We start from the raw sequence: 16,653 nt of genomic DNA, 5'->3' as shown, positions 1-16,653 counted from the left end.
AGAAGTTGCACCATGAATCAGCTCCCCTTCCATCTGTATGTCTGAAAGAAGTGAATTAAAACAGGGTGCCACCTATTCTCTTAATTATTCCTGTTGAGTGAAAAATCCCTTATTCATTTTCTTCTGTATTGTTATACATTACAGTACTGTCTCTGTCTGGACTGGTAAGAAATCTTTTCTGAGTTGATTGTTGAGACTCTCTAATTTTATATAAATGGTAGGTAGATTTATATCCTTGGTGAACAGTTAAGTCACAATTTTGGCAAAATAGCTGTAACTGATTGCTTGATCTATCACGTCCCATGATTGTTAAATTAGTGAACAAACTGCACATTTCCCCATTAAGTTATTTGAGAGAAATTATAGGGACTGCTGTCTGTGAAGCAATTGAGAAAGAGGCAAACAGGCCTTTTACACCCATTATTAGTGGCTCAAGTGTTAGGGAAAAGGAAGTGCCCCTACCTCAGTGCTCATCGAACAGCAACTCTATATATGCCTTCCAAGTGAGAATTGATCCATTTCTGTTGAAGAAGAAATTTTTTTAAATATGATGTTTTGAAAGCCAGGAACTTTTGGTACCATCTATTGTGCTGTCTGAGCCTGATGATAACTGACTTGTGAGGAGGTGGTGTCTCCCATTGTCACTGAACAATATCTTAAGGACTTAAGATAGGACTTTTTATCTAATTTTCCCCTACTATCTTGACCAGCTGGTGCTACTGAGAATTATGAGAACCAGAAGCTGTATCAATGTAATAACCATTTCAAACAATTTTTTTATTATTATCTCTGCTTCTTCTATATGGCTCTGAACTAGAATTATTACCTGAACTTGTTCTGTAAGATATATTTAAATTGGCATTGATGAAGGAAACTAACCTCTCATACTTGCAGATAGTGACTATCAAAAATGTGTTGTTAATGTTTTCTCTTTTAAATATATTCCTGCCCCTTCATTCTACAGCCACTTTGCCAATAAATGTTGGTAACATTTTCAGTTGAAATTGAATTTTTTTTATCATGCTGACAGTTTTCTGTCTTATAGACGATGTGTTCCATGAAGATTGAGTCTATAGTGAAGGACAAGAACAGGATGGGAGAGTGCCCAGTATGGGAGGAAAGGGAGAATTCCCTTGTATATGTGGATATCAATTCGCAGAAAGTTTGCCGCTGGAATTCAGTCACCAATGAAATTCAGTGTGTTCCTGTGGGTAAGAAACTTGCTTTTTCTAACAGTACTTAGGGCTATTTTTGGAATTAGAAAAATTACTTGTTATTATAATTACAGTTTCTCTAAAATAATGATCTAAGTTGTGGAAGAAAGAGCTATTCATGGCAGGCAGGCATACCTCGTGTGTGTGTTTGTGTATGTGTGAAGTGTTGTCAAATCACAGCCCACAGGGTTTTCAGGGTGGGACAGGTGATTTGCCATAGCCTGCCTCTGTGTAGTGACCCTGAATTTCTGTGGTGGTCTCACCAGGGCTTTTTTGGTAGAAAAAGCCCAGCAGGAACTCATTTGCATCTTAGGCCACACCCCATAATGTCCCCACTGTTTCATATAGGGCTGTTTTGGTAGAAAACCCTCAGCAGAAATTCATTTGCATCTTAGGCCACACCTCCTAATGCCTAGTCAGCTGGAACTGCGTTCCTGTGCATTCCTGCTAAAAAAAAAGCCCTGGGTCACACATACAAGTACCAACCAGGGCTGATCGGGCTTATATGACATTACTTTACAGAATCTGCAAGTTACTTTAATAATGCAGAGAGTGTGGGAAATAGTTTCTGTTCCCCTCACACACAGAACATAATGTGCCACATCAGTCCTCACTGCCTAGCTTCATATCATCTGTTGCACTTCCACATTCTGTTAAACACGGATAAGTACAGGAAAGGGTGTGGTACAAATTAAATAAATAAAACATCGTAATCTTTATAGCGCTGGGTACTATAGGGCTTACTGGCATGCTGGTTCAGAAACTTCAGGCAATTCAAAGTGGAACACACGGTCACACAACTGTCCTAAATCTTCTTGGTCCAAGGAATTAGGTAGTAATGTAAAAGTACCACATCTGTTACACTTCCACATTCTGTTAAACCTGGGTAAGTACAGAAAGACATCATTTTTTACCTTTGGAGTTGCAAACCTCCAGGTGGTATCTCTGGAGAGCTTCTGGGATTAAACAGATCTCCAGGCATCAGAGGTCAGTTCACCTGGAGAAAATGGCTGCTTTGGAAGGTGAACTCTATGGCATTATACCCCCAGATTACACCCTACCCTTCTCAGGATCTATCCCCCAAATCTCCAGGTATTTCCCAATCTGGAGCTGTCAACAATATTTATCTCTATATTATCGCTGCTTTTCCTGCCTGTTTTTGTCTTCCTTCCTCTTTGTCCCATGTACTTGCAAGCTTCTGGTTCTGAGTACTTGCTTGCCGCTTTGTCATCATTGTACTAGTAGTGTGGAAGTGTTATGATCAGCAGTGATGTGTAGCTGGGTAGTATGATTTGCTGTGTTCACAGGGGTACCTTGTGAACTGGGGCTTGAAATGTGTAGATGAGAGCCCTTCATGAATCATTTGATTTGTAATGACTGTTTCATTTGTGTATATTCTTTCTTATTGTTGTATTCCCGGAACATGCATTTGACAGCTCACATTCAGTCTGCAAACATCACCCTTTATCTTTCTTGGATGGGATTTATTTGGTAGTTCTTTCAGGCCATGGTAATCTCCAGGGCTTTTTTGTAGCAGGAACTCCTTTGCATATTGGGCCACACACTCCTGATGTAGCCAATCCTCCAAGAGCTTACAGTAGGCCCAGTAAGAAGAGCCCTGTAAGATCTTGGAGGATTGGCTACACCAGGGGGGCATAGCCTAATATGCAAAGGAATTCCTGCTACAAAAAAAGCACTGGAATCTCACCAATATTAGTAATTGACGCTGAATGTATTTGTTGGTATAGTACTGCATCACTGTCAAATAATAGGGCCCATCTTGTGTACAGCTACAGCTACTGGCCTTCTTTTGAGGAAGGAAGTCTTCTGAAGGATTGGCTGCCTCCCCCTCAGGAACTTATATTACATGGAACTTGAGCCCTTTAAAACTTTAAGTTTGCAGTTCTGACCACAACAATACAAATTCATCCAAACGCATTTTGTAACGTCGCTGCTGCCTGCCAGCCTCATTAGTCTTTCTACTGTGTCCATAATGGTACCCTTCAAAAGTACTGAACCCATCAAACTGTCTTATACTAAATCAGACCCTTGGTCCATCAAGGTCAGCGCAGAGGGGGCACTTGCCCTGGGCACTGCCAGAGGAAGGGCCAAATTGGATATGGATTCCATTATATTCTATGGGCCCATAAGATAGAATGGGCCCATAAGGGGGTGTCATTTTTAAATTTTGCCCCCCCCAATAACATGTAGATCTGGGTCAGCATTGTCTACTCAGACTGGCAGCAGCTCTCCAGGGTTTCAGGCAGAGGTCTTTCACATCACGTCCTGCCAGATCCTTTCAGTTCGAGATGTCAGAGAATGAGCCTGGGACCTTCTGCACACCAAGCAGATGCTCTACCACTGAGCCACAGCCCCCCTCCATTAGTAAAGAAGCTGAGAGGAATAATAAAAATAGACTTTCGTTCTAAATTTAAGCCCTTGGTCACCATGGGACATAGTCAAATGTCCTGGCTTTCCTTGAATTTGAAGCACACCAATTTCTTTCCTGTCTTCAGATGCTCGTGTTGGCTCAGTGGCGCTTCGCAAGAGTGGGGGCTATGTGATTGCTCTAGGAACCAGCTTTGCCTTTTTGAACTGGAAAAATCAGGAAGTTGTTACTATTTCTGAGCAGGAGTTAGATAAACCAAACAACCGATTTAATGATGGAAAAGTGGACCCACGAGGGAACTTTTTTGCAGGTAATATAAATATGTGTGTTCAATTTGCCTATTCCTAATGAATTTCCCACATGGGAATGAATCTACATAATTCAATGGAACTATATTATCCAGTAATGCATATAATTTCTTTTACAAGCAAGACTTGTGGTGAGAGTTAAAGGGTTCAATAAAATTATTGCTATGTAGTAGAATGAAAAACATAGTAACAGCCTCTAACTCCTACTATGAAAATGTGTTTAAAATTATTATTGCCTGCACAAAACAATCTTGTTTATGCAATGAATATCAGCAACAAGTTTGGGATAATCTGTAGTTTGGATAAGGTGAAATGCTGTTTATATATATAGTCCCTCTTGACAATTATCCAGACATAATAAGTTCAGATATAATAACTAGGAAAAATAATTTTAATTTTTCATCTCTAGATTATTACAAGATTACATAATTAATTATATGATCTATGGAAACTTTAGGGCACTAAAGGACATACTCTAATAAATGCCCATGCCCAAATATAAACAGAGCAATGGTTGAAATTTGTTTCTTTTTCTATTCTTCAGATAACTACACAGTAAGTGCCTTACAATAGGCAGTATAGATAATGGTTAATGAGGATAAAATGCTTAATACTAATGAGGACGGAAAGTAAAAAGAAAAAAACCCCAAATGTTACTGGGGCCAGATAACATTCTCCAGAAGTTCCGTAAGATTATAAATATGAAATTGGTAAATATTTAGTAAGTAACGCATCACTTTAATTAGCCTCTTTACAATAGGATTGGAAGCTGGCCCATAGCCATGGTGTGGCATCCTGTGGCCATGCTCCCAACGTACCTTTCATGCCACACAAGCAGCTGCCAGCAAGTTGGCTCTCCAGGACCTCCCAGAGAGCTCTCAGAGAGCTGGCTGGCGCACCTACTCAGAGAGCTGAGGAGGCAGTGAAGTGTCCCCTCTTTGGTTATCCAAAAGCTCTGAGAGGCTCCAGAAAACCCAGCTTACACTGGCACAGACACAGTGTGGCACTGGGGTAGGCCATTGCAGAATGGCTCACCCCAGTGCCTCACTGTGCCTGCTTGGAAAGCAGTGCTTGCTGCCCTTGACCGCCTCTTCTTCAGCTCTTCGAGAGCTCTTGAAGAGCTGACTTTCAGTGGCATGGATTCTGCCCCCCCCCCACAGTCCCCTGAAGCCACATTTTTTGGCTATGGGGCTGATTGGAAAGTAGTAATTGTAACCCCACTGAAAAGATTGGCAGGAGGGAAGGGGTGGGATATCCAGGCAATGGCAGATCTCTTGACCTAACTTTTGTCCATGATAAACTGGTGGAGGGAAAAATAATTTCTAACAAGTATTGTGGAAGTTAGCAGTGAATCATGAAAACTCACATCCTGCCACAAATTTTTATTAGTCATTAAGGTGCTACTGGACTCTTGCTCTTTTCTATTGTGCAATGTTTGTAACATGGGCAGTATTATACAACATATACAGCAGAAGAAGCCTCAGTGAAGAAGAATCAGCATGGGTTTTCTCCATTAATTTTTAAGAGTCCTTTTTGTTCTGCAAACATGTTAACGGAACATTCTGGTAGGTCATACTTACTTGGTTAGTCAAAAGGCTTTTAACAAAGTTCTTTCTAAAGGACCCTAAGCAAATTAAGCAAGCAGGATAGAGAACGAGGGTATAGAGCAATGGCCATTGTTACATTCCTCACTCAGCACTGCAGGGCCTCTTATCTGCTTCTACTTCTCTTCTCTAGGTACCATGGCAGAAGAGACTGCTCCTGGTGTGAGAGCAAGGTGCCAAGGGGCTCTTTATACTCTTTTTCCTGACTACAGTGTTGTGAAGCAATTAGATCATGTGAATATCTCAAATGGTCTCGAATGGTCACTAGATCACAGAATTTTCTTCCACATCGATAGCCTGGCCTATGCTGTGCATGCTTACAACTATGACGAGTGCACAGGACGAATCGGTACCCATTCTTTCTTCATTACAGTGACTACCAGTGCAGTTCTAAACAGGGATACCCCTTTCTAATGAGACTGGTCTGCCAACCTCCAGGTGGGGCTTGGAGAGCTTCTGGAATTACAACTAATCTTGGGTTGTCAACCCCTGGGTGGCACCTGGAGACCTCCTGCTATTACATTTGATCTCCAGATGACAGAGATCAGTTCCCTGGCAGAAAATGGCTGCTTTGGAGGGTTGACTGTATGGCATTATACCCTGCTGAGATCCCTCCTCTCCTCAAATCTCACCCTCAAAGGCTCTACTTCCCAAATCTCTAGTTATTTCCAAACCCAGAGCTGACAAGCAACTGATCAAAAGAGTCTGCAATCTACAGGGATTTCGAAGGTGGACTCTGTGGCATTATATTGCATTATATCTAGGGTTGCCAGATCTAACTCAAGAAATATCTGGGGACTTTGGAGGTGGAGCCAGAACATAAGAACATAAGAGAAGCCATGTTGGATCAGGTCAATGGCCCATCCAGTCCAACACTCTGTGTCACACAGTGGCCAAAAAAACCTGTAAGTGCCATCAGGAGGTTCACAAGGGGGCTAGAAGCCCTTCCACTTTGCCCCCTCCCAAGCACCAAGAATACAGAGCATCACTGGCCCAGACAGTTCCAATAAAATGCTGTGGCTAATAGCCGATGAGGGACCTCTGCTCCATATATTTATCCAATCCCCTCTTGAAGCTGGCTATGCTTGTAGCCACCGCCACCTCCTGTGGCAGTGAATTCCACATGTTAATCACCCTTTGGGTGAAGAATAGGCTTCCCAAACCCCCCGCCCTGCAGGGGGACCCCTGGATTAGCAGCCTAATCCCCTGCTCTCTAAAAATCTGGAAGTGGGGATTGGGGGGTGGAATGGTGCCGTGTCTCTTTCCCTGCCTGGCTTCAGGCTTCTCCCTTCCTCCGGGTCACAAAGACCAGCCCACCGCTGGCCTGCTATTTGCTCCAGTCCGGCCTCCCTTCGCGAGGTGCATGCTGGGACTCATAGTCCTTGCATCCTCTTCGGCTGCCGGGTGGCGTCTCCTCGGGGAGTCTGGCCGGCGGGGGGGGGGAGCTCCGCCCCCAGAGGACCATGTGCGTTTCAACCTCCGGAGGCGTCAGTCGCTGATTGAAAGGCTTCCTCTTGGGATGGTGTGTCTGTGTTACTTTGAAGAAGTTGGCAGCAACTCGTGAGTAGAAAGGCCAATCCCCTTCAGAGTCGCCAGAAATGGGGGGGGGGGGAACACGTCTGCTGAGCATTATTCTCTATGTGGACATTGATTCTCATAGGGTATAATGGGGAATTGATCTGGAGGTTTCTGGGGCTCTGGGGGAGCTGTTTTTTGAGGTAGAGGCACCAAATTTTCAGTATAGTATCTAGTGACTCTCCCCAAAGTATCTCCCAAGTTTCAAAACGATTGGACCAGGGGGTCCCATTCTATGAGCCCCCAAAGAAGGTGCCCCTATCCTTCATTATTTCCTATGGAAGGAAGACATTTAAAAAGGGGTGTGGTTCCTTTAAATGTGATGGCCAGAACTCCCTTGGAGTTCAATTATGCTTGTCACACCCTTGTTCCTGGCTCCGCCCCGATGTCTCCTGGCTCCACTTCCAAAGTCTCCTGGCTCCACCCCCAAAGTCCCCAGATATTTCTTGAATTGGACTTGGCAACCTTAGTGAAGAAGTACTTCCTTTTATCTGTTCTAGCCCGACTGCTCAGCAATTTCATTGAATGCCCATGAGTTCTTGTATTGTGAGAAAGGGAGAAAAGTACCTCTTTCTCTGCTTTCTCCATCCCATGCATAATCTTGTAAACCTCTATCATGTCACCCCGCAGTCAACGTTTCTCCAGGATAAAGAGCCCCAAGCGTTTTAACCTTTCTTCATAGGGAAAGTGTTCCAAACCTTTAATCATTCTAGTTGCCTTTTTGTGGACTTTTCCCAATGCTATATCCTTTTTGAGGTGCGGTGACCAGAATTGCACACATAACTCCAAATGAGACTGCACCATTGATTTTTTACAGGGGCATTATGATACTGGCTGATTTGTTTTCAATTCCATTCCTAATAATTCCCAGCATGGCATTGGACATTTTTATTGCAGTCTCACACTGTCTTGACATTTTCAGTGAGTTATCTACCACGACCACAAGATCACTCTCTTGGTCAGTCTCTGCCAGTTCACACCCCATCAACTTGTATTTGTAGCTGAGATTTTTGGTCCCAATGTGCATTACTTTTCACTTGGTCACACTGAACTTCATCTGCCACGTTGATGCCCACTCACCCAGCCTCAACTGATCCCTTTGGAGTGCCTCACAATCCTCTCTGGTTCTCACCACTCTGAACAATTTAGTGTCATCTGCAAACTTAGCCACTTCACTGCTTGCTCCTAATTCCAAATTATTAATGAACAAGTTAAAGAGCATGGGACCCAGTACTGAGCCCTGCGGCACCCCATTGCTTACCGTCTTCCACTATGAAGATTGCCCATTTTTACTCACTCTCTGACCATTTTCGCACACAGCTTACCACGGGGTCACATTCCTGTTCTCTCCGCAGCGTGCGTCGGATTTCCCATTATCTGCGCCGAAGTTACAGGAAATGCCGTGGCTCTTGTGTAGCAAACATAAACCGCTAAAACTGAGTTTACGTTTGCTGCGCAAAAGCTGTAGCACTTCCTGTAACTCCGGCGCAGATAATGGGAAATCCGACAGACGCTGCGGAGAGAACAGGAACGTGACCGCGTGGTAAGCTGTGTGCGAAAACAGTCTCTGTTTCCTATTAATTAGCCAGTTTTTGATCCACAAGAGGACTTGTCCTTTTACTCCATGACTCTCGAGCTTACTAAGGGGCCTTTGATGAGGAACTTTATCAAAAGCTTTCTGGAAGTCAAGGTAAACAACAACTATTGGGTCCCTTGTCCACATGTTTGTTCACCCCCTCAAAGAACTGTAACAGATTAGTGAGGCAAGAACTTCCCTTACAGAACCCGTGCTGAGTCTTCCTCAATAACTTGTGTTCATCAATGTGTCTACTCAATTTGTCTTTGATAATGGTTTCTACCAACTTTTCTGGTATTGAAGTCAGACTGACTGGCCAGTAATTTCCCGGATCTCCTCTGGAACCCTTTTTAAAGATGGGGGTGACATTTGCTACCTTCCAGTCCTCAGGAACAAGGCAGATTTCAATGAAAAATTACATATTTTTGTCAGGAGATCCACAAGTTCACCTTTGAGGTCTTTGGGGGACTTTGGAGGTGGAGCCAGGAGCAAGGGCATGCCAAGCACCATTGAGCTCCAAAGGGTGTTCTGGCAATCACATTTAAAGGGGCTGCATGCCTTTTAAATGCCTCCCTCCATTTGAAAATAATGAAGGATAGGGTATCTTCTTTTGGAGCTCATAGAATTGGACCCTCTGATCCAAACTTTTTGAAACTTTGGGAATATTTTGAGGAAAGACACTGGATGCTATACTGAAAATTGGTGCCTCTACCTCAAAAAACGCCACTGAGCCCCAGATACCCATGGATCAATTCTCCATTATACCCTATCAGTCTTCATAAAGTATAATTAGGGTTGCCAATCCCCAGGTGGGGGCAGAGGATCTCCCGGTTTGGAGACCCTCCCCCCCGTTTCAGGGTAATCAGAAAGCAGGGGGAGGGGAGGGAACTGTCTGCTGGGAACTCATGATTCCCTAAGGAGGCTTATTCCCATAGAAAATAATGGAGAATTGATCTGCGGGTATCTGGGGCTCTGGAGGCCCTGTTTTTTAGGTAGAGGCACCAGATTTTCAGTATAGCATCCACTGGCTCTCCCCAAAATACTCCCTAAGTTTCAAAAAGATTGGACCAGGGGGTCCAATTCTATGAGCCCCCAAAGAAGGTGTCCCTAACCTTCATTATTTCCTATGGAAGGAAGGCATTTAAAAGGTGTGCCGTCCCTTGAAATGTGATGGCCAGAACTCCCTTTGGAGTTCAGTTATGCTTGTCACAGCCTTGATCTTGGCTCCACCCCAATGTCTCCTGGCTCCACCCCCAAAGTCCCCAGATATTTCATGAATTGGACTTGGCAACCCTAAGTATAATGGAGTGCCCAGCAAACATTTCCCTCCCCCACTCCCTGCTTTCTGATGACCCTGAAGAGGGGGGAGGGCCACCAAACCCTGCCCCCAAGTGGGGATTGGCAACCCTAATTATACCCCACTGAGGTGCCTCCCTTCTGCAAATTCCACCATCTCCAGGCTCCATGTCCAAATCTCCAACCCTGAACTGGCAATCCTAGATTTAGAAGAGTTTAGGTTTTGTACTGTCAATGAATCATCTGTAATAAATCAGTAGGCTAATATTCAGTGAAGACTTTATTCTTTCTACAATGTGTCATCTGGTATACTGTGTTTTTCTTCAATTATTAACACAAAGCAATTAAGTTTTGACCAGACAGAGGAGAAAAAAACTTGTAGTCAGAATGAGTTTGGAATGGGCAAATTTACCATTTGCTTTGCCTCTTCTTATGACTTAAAGGACTGTATTTTTAAAAACCAAAACACCAGTTCAGTGGGACAGCTTAGCCATGGCACAGGCTGTGATAAGGAATGTTCCAGCACTGGAGTTATGTGATAATGTTGGAACCCTGTTACAGAAAAGTGACCCATATTTTGCAGTGCATTCTTATGCACTCCCCACTTCTTCAAGCAATGAAAAATTCCAGGGACTGTGGTAGCTCAGTGTATAGCCTCCTTTGGATGAGAGAGCATTCATACACTGTGTGCCCAATATCTGCTTTATTTATAAATATTCAGGCAGATGTAAGAAGAAACTCCTACTAACAGCAGATCCAATGTCTGGCATGACAGATGGACAGATGGATGAGGGAGAGAAAAAGATCTTGCTGCAATCCAAAAAGCTTCCTTTTCAGCTGCTCACACAACTATTTCTGTTCTTTCGAAATGCTGCCATCTGCTGTTTTCACATCTATTGGCTCCTTTTAGCAGAAGGGGTGAAACTCTGTCCAAGCATTGAAAGTAGGCTTGCCAATCCCCAGGTCCCAGCAGGGGTTCTCCTACTTTCCCAGGCTCCTTCCCGCTCCCAGTCAGCTGGCCAATGGGGGGGAAGCCCTGCCCCCACAGCCACCATGTGCCTTTCCACCTCTGGAGGCTTCAGACTCTGCTTGGAAAGGCTTCTTCTTGGGATGGTGTATCTGTGTCTTTAAGGTTGAATGGGGTGGGGGGGGAAGCAGGCAGAACAACGTGGTTGCTCCTAGTGGCTGTGAAAGCAGCCCAGGCCCTCTGTTGGTTACACAATCTTTTCAGAGGTCGTTTACATAAGAAAGGTAAACTTGAACCTTTGGTTGCTCTGTGTTACTTTGAAGAAGTTGGAAGTTCAGCAACTCATGAGTAGAGATACCAATCCCCAGGTGGGAGCAGGCCCTCCCCCGCTTCAGAGTCGTCAGAAACGGTGGGGTGGGGGGGTGGGAAATGTCTGCTGGGCACTTCATTATTCCCTATGGAGATCGATTCTCATAGGCTGGGTATAATGGAGAATTGATCTGGGGGTATCTGGATCTCTGGAGGGGCTGTGTTTTGAGGTAGATGCACCAAATTATCAGCATAGCATCTAATTACTTTCCTCAAAATGCTATCCAAGTTTCAAAAAGATTGGACCAGTGGGTCCAAATCTATGAACCCCCAAAGAAGGTGCCCCTATCCTTCATTATTTCCAGTGTAGGGAAATTATTTCCTACATTATTTCTCGTGTAGGGAAGCAACAGAAATCTCAAGAGGCCAAAAAACCCTGTCCCCAAATGAATAGATATAAGTCCAAACTTGGAAATAGTCCAATTGAAATTCACCCACCGTGAATTATATCTATTCATTTGGGGATGGGGATTTTCTGGCCCCTTGGGGTTTCTGTTACTTTAACAGGCCCTAGCACCACCGGCCTCTATCATTATTGTATTGCTTATTATGTGTTGTACACAAGCCTTGTAATATGTTTTTTTGCAAACTGAAAGACGGGGTAATACGTGGTTTTGATCAGTCCCCTGGAGAAAATGGCTGCTTTGAGGTGTGGACTCTATGGCATTGTACCATGCTGAGACCCCTCAGCTCCCCAAACCCCACCCTCTCTCAGATCCATCCTCAAAGTCTCCAGGTATTTTCCAACACAGACCTGGCAACCCTACACCTCCACTAAAATTCTACAGGTAGTTACAGATCTCCTACCTATGAAAAAATGACTTCCTAACAATTAGATCTGATTGAAGAAAAATCCACAACCAGCAAAGAACATTCTTTTGTCAAAGGCCATAACACCTTTCAAGTACCTTTTTAAGGTGATGCCATAAACATTAAAAGCAATTAGACTTTAAGTCCATAACCAGATTCCTATTAGGAGGCCAGGGACAGGAAAAAAAGGTATCTAAATTCTTAGAGAATAAATCTGAGGGTTTTAAAAAATATATATACAGTGACTTGATACAGGGGGCAATATTTCAGTGACAGCTCAACCATGCTGAATATGTTATTCCTTCTGCAGGTGATTGCAGAACAGTGTACAAGATGGAAAAGGAGGAAGCAATGCCTGATGGGATGTGTATTGATGTGGAAGGGAAACTTTGGGTGGCCTGCATTGATGGTGCACGAGTGATCCGTATTGACCCTGAGACAGGTAAAAGAATGGTGAGCCAAGTGTGGGGAGTGTTTACAAACTGCATTTTCACTGGATGTGACCTTTGCAATTATTCAAGATATATTTTAAAATGTTAATTAAATACCTTTAAATACTTCTCCATTGATGAGCACAAGGAAGCTTTTGAAATGAATGCACTTCTGGGGAGTAAATCCATCTTTTCCTGGAGTGGGTCTGTTCCAGTTTACACACATTACAAGAAGCGTTCCCTACCCCCCCTCCTTTTACCAGAGGCATGCAGCAGTTAACCTCACAAGCTGCTAGTGCTCAGAATTGCCAGCTCTGAATTGGGCAATACCTGGAGGTATTGGGGGTGGAGCCTGGGGAGGGTGGGTTTGGGGAGGGAAAGAACCCCATCAGGGCATAATGCTGCAGAGTCCACCCTCCAAAACATCCATTTTCTCCACAGGAACTGATCTCTGACATCCGGAGATAAGTTGTAGTAGCAGGAGATCTCCAAATGCCACCTGTAGGTTGGCAACCCTATGTCACACAATAAACATACACAATTTATACCAACACATGGTTTTCAAAACATGTTTGTCTCTCTGACACATTAGGGTTTAGCATTTATGCTACAATAACATAATCTGACCCCGTGTTATCAAGATTTGTTTATCAGAAAGAAGGGCTATTATGTGCCACACTGTCACCTCAAAGGAGCTTTGTGTATGCTGTTTATATTCATGTTGTTATTCATGTTCAGTTTAAATATACTTGGTGCCCTAATTCAAATAAAATGGTGCTTTTGCATATCATAGAGTTACCATAATTTTGAAAAGCAAAAAAGAGGACATATTTCCCAAGGAACTTCTTCAAGCAAGTGATCACTATGACAAATATCATTTTAAATACTCCTACTGTTTAAACTGTCTAAAATAATCCAGGAGCAGTTTTATTTAACTAATCTGTATTCTGTCATGATGAGGGCCAATTTCCATCAGTTCACCTCTTCTCTTTTGAAGCTAGAATCAATAAGCAAATTCATTTTGGTTGCTAAGAAGGCAGACAGTTAAATTACTAACCACATTCAACAACAACCTTCAGTGCAGGATGTTACTGTAGAGACTTATCTTTCTTTATTGATCCACAGGGAAGAGAATTCAAACTGTGAAGATGCCTGTTTCCAGGATCACATCTTGCTGCTTTGGAGGGAAAGACTATTCTGAAATGTACATCACTTCTGCCTATGATGGACTGAACAGAAAAGCCTTAGCAAAGGAACCTCAGGCTGGGGAGATTTTCAAGGTAAACAGATATAAAATGGATTGAAGCATTGAATGGATGTAAAAAATAAAGTCCTCTGGCCTAAAATTAAAGGTAGCAAAATGTGAACCCTCTGCTACTTTAATTTCCCCCCATCTCTTAAGTAATTTATCAACACTTCCCTGCAAAGGAGTAAAACTCTTTTCAATGTTTGTTTTGGAAGGCAAGGGCTATGTTTGTTTTGGAAGGCAAGGCAACGGGTAAAAAGGTGTTTGCCCCAGACTGAATGCTATTTTGAATTTTTTCTCCTGGTTGCTCGCAGAACTGATGCTTTTGTGTACTTCCCATCCCCCCGCCCCCCAATCATTCCTGAAATCCTTCCAAAACCTGTTTTACTATGTTCCTTAAATCTCACAAGAAGGATTTCACAAGAATTTGGGAATCCCTGTTGGAAGGAGTATGAGATGCTTTGGGAATCAAGCAGAATATAAAAGGCAGTAACAAGGGCGGGGGGGGGGGGCGGTAATGGAGATGTAGCATCAAACAGCACCAAAGGAACAAGATGTGATCCTGGAAGCAGACAGCTTCACAGTTTGAAATCTTCTTCCTATAGAGCAACAGAGAAAGATCAGACATACATTTTGCCTGACAGAATCAGGCAGCACTGTCACTTGGAATTTTGTGAAGTTATATTCAGTGTCATGTTTTCTCCAGGAATTTATAGAGTCCTTACAGGATTTGTACTTACCTGGGGTGGCCAAGCTTGCTCAATATAAGAGAAACATAGAATAAATGTAAGATGTTTGAGAGCCACAAGGAAGGAAGGAAAGAAGGAAGGAAGGAGAGAGCTAGAAAGAAAACAACTTTAACTTTAAATACATTCTCCAAACTGCTTGCTGGCTTGGCTTGGATAAGCGATTTAATGAGAGAAATGCCTTCTCCAAGCTGGCCGATGGGGCATTGGGGGTTTCGAGAGCCACACAATATGTGTGAAAGAGCCACATGTGGCTCCTGAGCCGCAGTTTGGCTACCTCTGGTACACACATTGACTACCCTGTTTCCAATTTTTATTTTCATATAAACACCCCCCAGTACTTTGCAGCAGTTTTAAAAAAATCTCCTGCCTACTGCCCATGTGACTGTGCACAGGCCCCTCAGAGTCCTAGAGCTGGCCTCAGTCTCTTGGCCCCCTTTCCTTTCCTTTCCTTTCCTTTCCTTTCCTTTCCTTTCCTTTCCTTTCCTTTCCTTTCCTTCACTCACCGTTTGGGATCACCTGACTCACAGGCCAGGGAGTCATGGCACCATTTCACACAAAGTTCAAGCCTGTAGCTGCTCTCCTGACTCCTGCTGTAGAAAATCAGGGGGACAGGCTAAAGTGACACAAGCAGCATCTGCTCTGAAGAAACAAACTAAAATCTGTTCCTTTTTCTTAAACAGGTAACAGGATTGGGAGTGAAAGGAATTCCCCAGTACTACTTTGCTGGTTAATTGTCTGTGCTAAAAGCAAGTCAGGAAGAATCAATGATGATGAAGAAGAGAATATGAATTACATGAAGATTTTAAAGTGGCATGAATTTCTTTTTCTAGATAGCTGCAGTTGCGCATGCAGCAATTTGAACTGCAGAGATTAAGGAAATCTGTAGAAGATTTTTGCCTATATTTAGAAATCTTTTGACTGGTGCCAAAATGTTGATGAAATAGAAAACAGTAACAGGAATTAAAAAGGTTCATATAGTATTTTGATATTTTATGTATCCTTTTCAATTTTAGTTTACCATTTTACATGTATATCTGCTTTCAGACCCTCGTATGGCTCTGAAGCAGTGTTTGACTTAGAGATGCCAGCCTACAGGTGGGACCTGGGGATGAACTTGGCTAGTAACTGTCACAGGCGGGAGGGTAAACTGACCCCTGAAGAGGTCAGAATACAGTGAAATGGAAGTTTAGCTGGAATTTCCCTCTAAGACGGCTTTCTGTCTTCACAAGGGGGCATCATTGCCAAGTTTTTCTTCTCAGTGCAGATACCCACATCACACCAGTGCTGTTCTCTATGTGTGACTCCTAACTAAAAATATTCTGGATTTTTAAAAAAGAGTAGACAGACAGACTGACCTTTATTGGCATAGCAAAAAAGAGTAGGCTGTCAAAATATATTGTTTTAGGTGGATTTTTTCTCAAACTGACTGTGGTTTTTTTCCAATACCATTAAAGAAGAAATTGCAAGAACATTTTGCACTTCCCTCTGCAAGTCCTGTTTTTAGTTATAAGTGAACTGTAACTAGGACATGAATTACATCCTAGCATTCATTTATATCTGACTTTTCAACCAAAAATTGCTCCCAGACCAGTTTACTGCAATCAAAAAGTATTACAAATATTAATTAAAATATAAACTTAAGGTAAGGCTCAGGGCAGGTAAAACTGAATGATGCTAGCTCCTGCTCCTACTTCCTCTGGTAATGTTAGCTGGGAGATGTCATTGGGAGGTGGATCAAGAGATAATGGTGGGATGCCTTACTAGTACTACTCCCTCTGCTTCTTTGATGTCAGCTGGGAGGAGGGAAACACACACAACTAGTGTGTTCTTTATCTATTCTCTTATCTCTCCCTTTAAATAAAATAGATGAGAATAGATATTTATCTGCTTTCCAAGTATCTTCCAAACAGCACAGGAACATATTCCTACATACTACAGGTGGCTTCCACACAGGGACAAGATTTTGTGGTTTCCCCATTGCTGGTGCAGCTGCAAATGAACTGTGGCAGCAATGGGGCTTCCCTGTGGCAGGTTTCCTCACAATTTCCCCACCTCAGTTCCCCAGAAGTAGCAACCCTGTCTTCTGGGCCACCTAAAAAGCTTCTGTAATTAAAAAAAA

The 16,653-nt window shown here is 43.1% G+C and overlaps 1 protein-coding gene across 2 annotated transcripts; it reads left to right on the top strand.

The window, feature by feature from the left end:
* Positions 1 to 998: 998 nt before the first annotated feature.
* Positions 999 to 15,354, top strand: LOC132590668 (regucalcin-like). Of its 2 annotated transcripts, XM_060263633.1 has the most exons (6): positions 1,007 to 1,211; positions 3,731 to 3,913; positions 5,649 to 5,864; positions 12,419 to 12,550; positions 13,665 to 13,819; positions 15,215 to 15,354. In XM_060263633.1, exons 1-6 carry the CDS (start codon positions 1,049 to 1,051, stop codon positions 15,263 to 15,265), a joined length of 900 nt encoding a protein of 299 aa, XP_060119616.1. In that variant the 5' UTR covers positions 1,007 to 1,048; the 3' UTR covers positions 15,266 to 15,354. The 2 variants fall into 2 exon arrangements, with proteins under 2 accessions (XP_060119617.1, XP_060119616.1); XM_060263634.1 differs by lacking the exon at positions 5,649 to 5,864 and having other exon boundaries at positions 999 to 1,211.
* Positions 15,355 to 16,653: the final 1,299 nt, after the last annotated feature.

The sequence above is a fragment of the Heteronotia binoei genome, unplaced genomic scaffold, assembly GCF_032191835.1.
Source record: "Heteronotia binoei isolate CCM8104 ecotype False Entrance Well unplaced genomic scaffold, APGP_CSIRO_Hbin_v1 ptg000532l, whole genome shotgun sequence".
NCBI lineage: Eukaryota > Metazoa > Chordata > Lepidosauria > Squamata > Gekkonidae > Heteronotia > Heteronotia binoei.
Note: the sequence above shows the minus strand (reverse complement) of the source record. Positions and strands in the feature narration are given on the sequence as shown.